A 10,710-nucleotide genomic window follows, 5' to 3' on the forward strand; every position below is an offset into this window, starting at 1 on the left:
TAGTGCACCCGCAAGGGGTTTCTTCGTATTTATCGAAGTTAAATCGAAGTTTTTACCGAAGTTGGAGGATAATGTAGCCGTAGGCTGAATATAGTACAGCTTGTTGTTATATTACAGGCGTCCACTTTTTTTCTCCCCCGTAAACGCACCCATGTTTTTAATCTCGTGAGACACTAAAGAAAAGAAGACAAGTCACCTCTGTTCGAGCTGGATCGCCTAACGTAAGTTTAGCAGCTAACAGGCTAACGGTGCTAGTCTTTAGCTGGATGTTGGTGGTGATGTGTGAATGAATTAACTGGTTATGAATAAAGCTAAAGAGACAGCCATAAGATTAACTAATCTGGGACACCATAGCTCTGACAGTGGTGTCCATAATGCGAAGTAATTTCTTCACTTTAAAGTAGTTATCACTGGAGCTGATATTAAAAATCTATAGATGAATTGTCACCATTAGTGTAGTGTAGGGCATAGCTTTACTGTTTGGTATATAGTATATAGTTTGGTATAGGCTATAGTGTATTGCTAACAAGTGTTATACTTGTGCAGTTGGTTTATATTGCATGATTATGACCACTTTTATCGTACGTAATTCATTTCTTACCGTAGTTGCACTCATGTTAGTGTAGTAATGGTCATGAGAGCATGCACTCAAACGCACAGTCTTGTATACCTCTACATCTGATTGTATTGTTATTACTATACGGTGTACACAATATACCCAGTTGCCAGCATATTAGCTCCACTTAACTGTAACTAGTGCAACCGGCTTTTTGTTTATTTAGTCTATCCTTTAGGTAGGTGTAGCTGTGTGTATGTCATCAAGTGTAATGTAATTCAATATTTAATGTAGTCTGTATTAAGCCCTGTTTTAATATAAAAAAAACCCCTGAATAGCCAGCATTGCAACACATGTTTATGAACTTTGAGGTTATTTATGGTTGTAACATTGTTTCTTCCAGGCTTCCCAGATTTCCTGTTCCTGTGTGGAAGAATTACCGGTCAGTATCCCAGTACTTAACTTTTGTTTTGGTGTGGGGTTTTTTTGCTGCCTCATGGTGTGATGCCAAGTGGTGCTTCCATATTTAGGTTTTGTTGTCAGAGGCAGTAGTCATTTTAGAGCATCAAAACATAGAAAATAGCTCATATCGGTTGTGTGTTAAGGATGAAATCATGTTCTTGTTTGTGACTCAAAAAGGAGTCGGCGATTAGCTCCCGTGAAGCTGTCATTAAAAACGGCATCTTTATTTTTCTTTCTTTGGACCTTTATGCATCAGTAACTTTTCTCTGTTTCACTTTTGTTCATGCACACTGTAGTTTTATGAGCCAGACAGAGTTCTCAGAAACACACCCAGATGGCATATGGTGTTGGAAAAAGCTGCAAGGATGTTGGCACACAACAGTCGATCATTATATTAATGTGCAGGAACATGTACGGTAAAGCTCCCAAAGCTCTGGGCATTAATCACAACCATTTACAATCATTTACAGAGCAGCAGGAATAACAGGATTGTCAAAAAGTTGACTCCACCAACTATGTATATATATATATATATATATATATATACATACATATATATGTGTGTGTGTGTGTGTGTGTATATACACATACAACATACAGGTTGTATGTGTATATGTACACACTCAGGGCAGAGTTTGAGAGAGATTTGCTGTTATTCAAATGTCATTAAAAACTGCAAAAAATTGAAATCTCTCAAAAACTTGTTTAAAAATAAAAATTATATTGTTATTATGTTGTTATTTAGTAGACAAATAACAAACAAACAAAATTTGCTATTGTACACTCAAATTACAGTTTATATAAAAAACAATATATAATTATTGTCCTTCACTATTTTTTTCAGGTTTTTTGCAAAATAGTAAATTTGAATATTCTTGGATAATAACAAAAAGTACATTTTAGCTAGAAAAGCTAAAAAAAAAGAAAAAAAAAGACTTTGCACATAGTAGTGGATTTAATATAATAGAAATATAAAAATGTTTTGGTAACTAACAATTTAATTAAGGGCAGTGTGGCATGAACCTTCCATTGGGTTGTGGTTGGATACGTTTGTTAAGCACTGTATGTGCAGCATAGATTTTTTCAGTTTCTACTGCGTTGTGCCTTAGAGATTTTTGTCTTTAATCTCAAATGAAAATTGAATTGAAGTGATGTTTCTTGTTATCAAAGCACCTTTTTGTGCTGCTGTGGGTCTAATGATTAACTCTAATACTTAACAAGAGGAACAGTTTATTAATCAAAGTTCCTGATATTAGGTTTTTGTGAATATTGGCTTTCTTGTTATGTATGGATTTGTAAATTTAGTAAGCAATATTACCTAATATAATATAATGTTTCATTGACTGTAAAATAGCACTCATCAATCACATAATCTAATTATAATCATGACCATTCTCAGTTGTTACTACCATCCTGATCACTTCTTCATTTTGGGGTTTTTAATTTGAGCCAGCTTATCTTTGATGTAGCTGAACAAATGCTCTGTTGGAAACAAATAATCACTCATTATGGCTCATTAGGCCACCTACTGCATGTCTGTCTTGTAATTTAGTTGCTATTTAACATAAAGATGTAACCCAGTTTGCAAATAACTGGCCTGCCCCATTTCCCATATTGTGGTTGTGTGTGTCTGTGTGTGTGTGCGCGCGTTCAGGGGAGGAGCTGACGGTTTAAACTTGGGGAACTAATGGGTGTGGCAAGAATAACCTCATGCTGAAATTAGGTAATGGCTGGTTTAGATTTTTACTTGAAGCAGTCTCTACTTTCCATGTAGCACGCTTATTGCTGTCCTTTCCTTTGGTGGAAGTAGCGTACATGCAGCAAGTCTCTCTGCTTTTTCCCAGATTCTCAGTTTACCTTGTTTTTGGGGGGAGATTTTTTGTTTGTTTGTTTGTTTTTTTTGTTTTAAACCAATCATGCAGCAGGTTTCTGGTTGCTTTTTCTTTCTTTTCAGCTACTTCCTAGGCCATGATTTCCATTCACACACACTGTAGATATTTTTTCCTCCTGCTTTGCTATACCTGTGGAGCACACAACCTCTCCAAGCCTGGGTGAAGTCCCCGTCCATCCTAGAAGATTGACAGTTTGGCTGGCCCTGTGCATTCATTTCCGCCCCGCTCTCCCGCTTCTTGCTTACCCCGCTTGTTCACGCTGCTGTTTGGTTGGTGTTGCCATGGCACCGTGCAGCCAGAAAGAGGCTTCACATGCAGCATCTTGTGTTCTCTTCACAGAGGGCCGCTAACAAGCGATTGAGGGCCAGTGACGCAAAACACACATTACACGAAAGCAGCTGTGTGGACTGACGCTCAGGATTCTGCAGCTTTAACAGTCGTGGGTTTACCTTCCCCTGTCAACATTCAGCAGAGGGACTGCTGCAGACTCGAACACATTGGGTGACCATTCGGTTCACCGAAGAGTTTTTTAGGGTTTTTTTTTTCCTCTCAGAGTCTTGGTGCTAAACGCAACCATTTTTTCGGGAACGAAACTGGGATTTTCCCTCATATTATGCACTTCAATGGATACAGGTGGCTCAGTGGTTAGCACGCGAGCTGAGGAGCAGTCCTTTCACGTCCGCTACAGGTAGGACTTTTTTGTCTTTTCACTAAAGTGTAGTTAGAGCGTAGAAAGTGTGATCGCTTTCCCAGTCTCTAGTTTCAGATGGAGCGTTGGTGAAGTGTTTTGTTGATGCCTAAGAGGAGCAATGCTATTTATAGTCATTAAAATATTTGTAATGTAAGATGTTTCACGTACTCAGTTGAAGAAGTGACGCTATGTTTAGTTTTGAAGCTTAAGTTAAATGATAGAGTGAAGGAATAATTTCACAGTGTGGTCTGGGACTTTGTTGACAAAGGCAGGTAAGTTTTCTATAAAAAAAAAAAAGAAGGGGGCATCTGCCAGCTGTCCTTACATTCCCAGGTAAAGCACTCGGGCAGCAGGTGTGACCTGCCAACCACACAAAGACCTGCGCCCGCCAGCTTCAATATTTAAACAAGCCCTGAAATATTCATCATTGCTCCCTGTGTTTATGTCCACATGCGTGTCCATTTTATTTAGATAGCTAGGCGTGTGTTTGGTAAGAGGGTGGATTATTTTTACAATACTGGCTAGATTGTTGACATCAGTAAATTTATTCCGTCCAGAGGTGCACAAATATATGTCGAACAAACGGCTTTGTTGACTGCCATTGGCTAATCAGCGAATAAGACATTATTCAGATACAGATTTTATTTGCCATAATGAATTATTTGTGTGCTTGGAACAAAAAGGGGTATAGATATCAAAAGCAAAATAAACATTTTTACTTGGTAGTGGTGAAATTGTTATTTTAAACACTGGTATCAGCGCAGAATTTCACCCGTTCATCAGTGCATCCCTAATTCCATTACACGTCACTACAGACTCTGTTTGTCTGACAAATCTAATCAATCTGTACAGCACTCACCGGCTTTGTAATCTGTCAGGTGCATACTCTACAGCCGTAATCTCAGGTGACCAGGTCACCAGGAGAGCGGGGCTTGGACGAAAGACAAGCAGATTAGCCGAGAAAACGCTGATAGAGCAGTTTCCTTGCTGGCAGGCATTGGAAGTTAATGCTGTGACAACATCACACGCGTCTCCTTGAAGGTTTTCCAGTGCGTGATGGTAAATTATCTCTGTGACGTCAGATGAATTATGGTTTTGATATTACCTAGGACGAATGCAGTTTAGTTTTTGGGGCATTTTTGTATTTAAAAGAGAAAAAAAAATCTTTTCAACACGAAGTTGGTTTAAGGTAATCTCTCCATGCTTCGGAGAAAGAGAAGGAGCTGCAGCCTGGAGGTTTTTCCAGTGGATACCTCAGTAGATGCCTCTCAGATGTTCCATGTGCTGCTGCTGTTGTTGTAAGACACAAAAAGCCAGCAGGTAGGCTAGCATTTGCCTCAGCTAGAGTGTTAAATGATATAGTGTTAACGTGGCAGTAAACACAAAGTAAGCTCTTTAATATAAGGCCTAAGGCCGCTGAGCTGAGCTCGATTGAACTTTATTGTTCTTACACCATGTTTGCCTTTGTTCTCAAATTATAGCCTAGCTGAATGGTGAGACAAGCTGTTTGGTGTTTTTGCGTCATTTCTGGGTCTGTTTTTGCGAGCTTTCAGATAACCATAGGGTGTTTACAGGAGGAAATCTTGTTATACAAACTGAATAGATTTTTTTGTTAAGCCATTATGTCACTAACAGTACAGTTTCCTGAAAAACAAAGTTGGTTTATCTGACAGTTTTTGCTAAGCACAAATATGCCACTAAATTTGCCTTCACAGCCACTGACTGACACTCTTTTCATCTGGCTTAAAACATTTAAACCCCATCAGTGTTTGTTATTCATGTATGATTTGCTGTACTTTAAAAACAAATTCATTGGGTCTTTTGATTTTATTTTTGAAGAGGTACACAGATGTCCAGTGTTGGTTGCTGGGAATCAAACATTTTGCTTTCACAAGCAATATTTTAGGAAATTTACGATGATTTTTTTAATCTTTGCCAGCACAGATCTTTTAAACGATCTGTTATAAGGTGTTTAAAGTTCTAAAGCAACAACAGTAAACATTAGAAATACTGAATATCAAAGGTTCAGTTTTGGTTCAGCTGATTGAAAAAGGAACCTGTTTGGCTTTCTGGGGTAGGTCAAAAGGATGTGAGATCTACTATAATAAACAAGCTCTATTGTTTTCTGTAGATGGAAGGAAGTGGCTAAACATTCCCACTTGCTGAAAGCCTTTGCTTCGAAGGACGTTTTGTTTTTCAGTCGTGAACGGAGTCATTTGGCTGTCGATTAGAGGACGAGGAGATTTTAGAGTTTAATGTTTTTGAAGAAGAGAAGTCCAGATTGTGCTCCTCTCTGCTTTAGGATGGAGGTGTCCTGCCTGGAGCTGGCACTGGAGGGTGAGCGCCTCTGTAAGGTGGGTGACTACAAAGCAGGCGTCTCCTTTTTTGAAGCTGCCATCCAAGTGGGCACAGAGGACCTCCAGGTGCTCAGTGCCATCTACAGCCAGCTTGGAAATGCCTACTTCCACCTGCACGACTATGCCAAGGCCTTGGAGTTCCACCGGCATGATCTCACCTTGACGAGGTTGGACACATGAGAAACAGCTCTGTAAAAGGCCCTGCTGAGTGCAGTACAATGTTTATTTATTAACAGCTTGACGTGTCTTGTTCAGGACAATTGGCGACCTGGTCGGAGAGGCCAAAGCCAGCGGTAACCTCGGCAACACATTGAAGGTGCTTGGTCGGTTCGATGAGGCTGTGGTTTGCTGTCAGAGGCACTTGGACATAGCCAGAGACATGAATGACAAGGTGAGGCAACGTATTAGAGAACATAAGCAATAAAGAATAAAAGTCAGATATTTGTATTCATGTATTTGAGAGTTTCAGAAGGAAGTGATCTTCACCACTCATGTTTCCGGTTAGGTGGGGCAAGCGAGGGCACTCTATAATTTTGGGAATGTGTACCATGCCAAAGGCAAAAGTATCTGCTGGAGCGGAGCTGAGCCCGGAGATTTCCCTGAAGATGTCATGATGGCCCTGAGGAAGGCAGCAGAGTACTATGAGTAAGAAGGAGAGCATGTGATTTAATCAGAGTAATTTAACATTAGAAATAACAAGTTCCTGTTACTTTGACTGTTGTGTCAAGTATCCAGTATTTTATAAAGCGAGCTGCTGGGTGACCGTTTGATTGCATATGCATTGTCAGGGCAAATTTGGCGATAGTGAAGGAGCTTGGAGATCGAGCTGCTCAGGGTCGAACTTATGGCAACCTTGGCAACACACACTACCTGCTGGGAAACTTTCGCAAAGCCGTAGCTTCTCATGAACAGGTGAGCGTGAACTCTGAAAAGTGTCTTTTGATAAAGAGTTCACAAGCATCCATGATGATGTTTTCTTTTAGTAAGTTACTTATTACACCATTTCAAATACAATGTTAAAATTCAGTGTTTCTGTTTCAGCGTTTGCTCATTGCTAAGGAGTTTGGGGATCGATCAGCAGAGAGGCGGGCTTACTGCAACTTGGGGAATGCGTATATCTTTTTGGGGGAATTTGAAGTGGCAGCTGAACATTACAAGTAAGCCACACCTACATATGTGTATTAATGTTTGTTGTTGTTGGCCGCATTTTGTCTCTAGGCCTGTGTGACTGGATCCTTAATCACTTGATCCTATATTGTCACCATGATTGTCTCATGCCCCCCCCCCCCCCCCAAAAAAAAGAAGAGGAAATTGAATTATCAAATAACTGTAACATTTTTAGACACTTTTCCTTACACAATAGTGGAAATATCTAAAATTCTATCATTGTATTTATGCATCATATTATGTTCCTGTGAGCTTCTTCTGGGAAAGCAGGCCTGTATTGTATGAAGAAAGGATAAAGCCAGTGTGCATTGTTTGAAGCATCTTGTCTGGTTGCTTGTTAGGAAGACACTGCAGCTGGCGAGGCAGTTAAAGGACCGAGCCGTGGAAGCTCAGGCCTGCTACAGTCTCGGCAACACCTACACACTTCTGCAGGACTATGAGAGAGCCATAGACTATCACCTCAAACATCTCATCATAGCTCAAGACCTCAATGACAGGTACAGATGCAAACACAAGGTTTTATGATGCTTCTTTTGACGTAACTATGCCACAGTTAAATAGTATTTGCTTATGTATGGTTTCATTCTGTAGGATTGGTGAGGGCCGTGCGTGCTGGAGTCTTGGAAATGCCTACACTGCACTGGGAAACCATGACCAAGCCATGCACTTTGCTGAGAAACACCTGGAGATCTGCAGAGAGGTATGCACTGCTCATACTATCTTCACAGCAAATCATTTCAGAAGTACTCAAAGCAAACTTGTTAAGAACAGATACAGAAATCCTTCAGCAGTAAAATTAACAGTTGGTTTGTTCCTTCTGTTTTTTGTTGTTGTTGTTGTTGTTGTTTTTTTCAGACTGGAGACAGGAGCGGGGAGCTGACAGCTCGTATGAATGTATCTGATCTCCAGACACTTTTGGGTTTGAGCTACAGCACAAATACCTCCACTGTTTCCGAAAATAAGGATATCGACTACAGCCTGCACGGTAAAAACTGTGTAACCTTCCCTATGCCCCTTGCTATAATATTTCAGATGCTTTGAATGTGTAGATTACGTAACATTGTTATTGTTTTACAGGAGCCAGGCCGAGGATGAGCAAACGACACAGCATGGAGAACCTGGAGCTGGTGAAACTCACTCCAGACAAAGTAAATGTAAGAACTGCTCCACTGTACCGCTCTGCTCACACCTCATCTACAAGAAGTGCTTCTTGTTACATCACCCTTTGCTATTGAACTTGTGGTGATTGTGATCCGTTTCTGTGCTGAAGGGTCAAAAGTGGAACAGCGACATCTTGACCAAACAGTCCAAACCCTCCCTTGCTAAGAGTTCCTCCAAGCTCTTCTTTGTTGGCCGTCTGCGAGGGAAGAAGTACAAGTCTGGTGGCTCCAGTAAGGTCCTCCAGGACACCAGCAATACCCTGGATACCAGTCAGCCACCTGCACAGGGACCACAAAAAGTATGCAGACCTGGGAAATTCATTTGAAGATCACACAGACAGCACTCGTGTATTCAAGATCAAACAACTTTTGCTGTTTTATTTTTTTTTTCAAGTTGTTTGTTTTTGTTTTCCAGCGACTCAGCCCCGACATGCTCGGAGATGATGGTTTCTTTGACCTGCTGAGCCGATTCCAGAGCAACCGCATGGATGACCAGCGATGTTCGATACAGGACCGAGGCAGCAGGTTATCGCTAAACAGCGGCCCAGAGTCGCCTCCCAGGACCATCAGGAAATGTAGGTCCATGCAGTCCACCCACACACAAAATATAACCACTGTTAAAATAATTTATGATTTGCATACTTATTTATTTTAATTTGTAGCCATGTCAGAGTCTGCCAATGTGTCAGGCGCTCAGGGCAGGCGCTTAGAGGAGTCATCAGCAGCAGGGGGGAGCCTGCCAGGACTCAGGCTCAACCAAAACAGCAACCAGGCCGTGCTCAGCCACCTGATGGCCAACGCTGACAGCGCTGAGCCTGATGATGACTTCTTTGATATGCTTGTCAAGTGCCAGGTAACAGAAAGAGCATAGTTTACTGAATAGTTTGCTAATACACATTTATATAGTGCTGGGTGGGAACACTTGATATTCAAACACCGGTTAGAGTCCCAGCAGTGGCATCCATTCTATACAAGAATGATGTTTTTGAAGTGGATGCTGAAGGTAACATGAAGCCGGTGTAACATAAGTAGAGGAGTGATGTCTGTTTGTTGTAGCCAGAGGTCAGGAGGCAGGATTCTTATTACCTTGAAAGAGATCAGCTGCACAAAGGACCAAAGTATATTACAAAAAAAAAAAAAACAAGTTAGAAACAAGATTATAAACATCCTGTTACTCAGACATCAAAGTCATACTCTTTGCTTTCACCGTATTCCTTCCAGGGCTCCCGTTTGGATGACCAGCGGTGTGCTCCTCCCCCTCCTCCAGTCCGAGGGCCCACCGTACCAGATGAGGACTTCTTCAGCCTCATCATGCGGTCGCAGGCCAAACGAATGGACGAACAACGTGTCACCCTGCCTTCTGCTGCAAACGCTGCATCTAGGCCAAGCTCCAGCTAAACAAAGCACTAAAGGGACTGTGAGGTCTTTTGTTTAATGAAGGTGTGGACAATATCGTGATGGACCAGTGATCACTTCCTTGTCCTTTAGGACAACACATAGCATTATCAGCACTGTATGCAGTTGACAGTATGGGGGCTGGGGGAACTCAGATTAACAAGGACTTTTCGCACAGCTTGTACAAAGATGAACTCAGAGTAGCATCAGGGACAAAAGGGGTTTTTTTTAATAATTGTTTTTAATAATTCTGTACTGCTGCATACTCTCACTTCACCCTGTGTATTTTTAAATACACCACTGCAGGTATGTTTGTATTTATTGTTCTTGTCCCATGAACTGCCGTCCCACTGCTATGAGGTAGTAGAGGTATACTCATAGTGGTGTTTTAAATCACTCTTTTCATGTATTACAGCCCTTTACAGATATGGCATACATGGCATCAGTGGCTTCATCAGTTCTCCGACAGGTCACTTGGCCTCAGCTCGCAGCAGTTATGGAGAGAGCGCACAGTGTTTGCCGCAGGTGTCTGTTACACTTGTGGCAATTAGTCTTTTGTCAAGAACTGCCCCTTTAACACAGGCACTTAGAAAGTCCTTTTCAGAATTGTGAGTGTGCGTGTCTTGTGCGTGCCTGTTTGATGTGATTTCATGGAGTTTCTGAGTTGTGCCATGTTGAAAGTAAAATGTAAATGTTTGAAGGTGTGATCTGTTCTGATTTCTGTGGAAACTTTTCATGAAAAAGTGACCATGGTGCTTTATGAATCTCATTGAAAAGAGTGTGTGTCTGAAAAGGGTTTTTGTTTGAGTTAATTTCCTGAAGTCACACAGGAGGCACTTACAAAAGCTACTATGAGCAAACTGATAAAGTATGCATTTAACCCATGTACAGTCTGTTTCTCTTACCCTTTTGTACTAAATATTCTGAGTGAGATCAGAGGAATAAAACATGTCTGTTCATGTAGCCATCGTGACTTGTTTTAAAATGCTCAGCATCAAGTATTTAATCCAAAGAAGAAAAGCAAAACACA

At 41.1% G+C, this 10,710-nt stretch overlaps 1 protein-coding gene across 3 annotated transcripts; it reads left to right on the forward strand.

Annotated features, from left to right (window-relative positions):
* The first annotated feature begins 11 nt into the window (after nt 1-11).
* Nucleotides 12-10,643, forward strand: gpsm2 (G protein signaling modulator 2). 3 transcript variants are annotated; one of them, XM_005476199.4, is made up of 17 exons: nt 32-221; nt 960-998; nt 2,673-2,741; nt 3,250-3,598; nt 5,904-6,125; nt 6,214-6,349; nt 6,464-6,603; nt 6,747-6,870; nt 7,000-7,115; nt 7,467-7,622; nt 7,717-7,825; nt 7,981-8,110; nt 8,203-8,279; nt 8,396-8,584; nt 8,701-8,860; nt 8,948-9,138; nt 9,507-10,643. In XM_005476199.4, the coding sequence occupies exons 4-17, from the start codon at nt 3,534-3,536 to the stop codon at nt 9,681-9,683; spliced, it is 1,992 nt and encodes a 663-aa protein (XP_005476256.1). In that variant the 5' UTR covers nt 32-221; nt 960-998; nt 2,673-2,741; nt 3,250-3,533; the 3' UTR covers nt 9,684-10,643. The 3 variants fall into 3 exon arrangements, with proteins under 3 accessions (XP_005476258.1, XP_005476256.1, XP_005476255.1); XM_005476198.4 differs by lacking the exon at nt 2,673-2,741; XM_005476201.3 differs by lacking the exons at nt 2,673-2,741; nt 3,250-3,598 and having other exon boundaries at nt 12-221.
* Nucleotides 10,644-10,710: the final 67 nt, after the last annotated feature.

Source organism: Oreochromis niloticus, linkage group LG18 (assembly GCF_001858045.2).
Source record: "Oreochromis niloticus isolate F11D_XX linkage group LG18, O_niloticus_UMD_NMBU, whole genome shotgun sequence".
Classification (NCBI taxonomy): Eukaryota; Metazoa; Chordata; class Actinopteri; order Cichliformes; family Cichlidae; genus Oreochromis; species Oreochromis niloticus.

Bases quoted from the DNA above. Each gene is read 5' to 3' on its own strand.
- gpsm2 (XM_005476199.4), top strand. From the start codon at position 3,534: ATGGATACAGGTGGCTCAGTGGTTAGCACGCGAGCTGAGGAGCAGTCC. The intron at 6,604-6,746 runs GTAAGAAGGAGA...ATGCATTGTCAG, and splicing joins AAGGCAGCAGAGTACTATGA to GGCAAATTTGGCGATAGTGA. The intron at 7,826-7,980 runs GTATGCACTGCT...TGTTTTTTTCAG, and splicing joins ACCTGGAGATCTGCAGAGAG to ACTGGAGACAGGAGCGGGGA.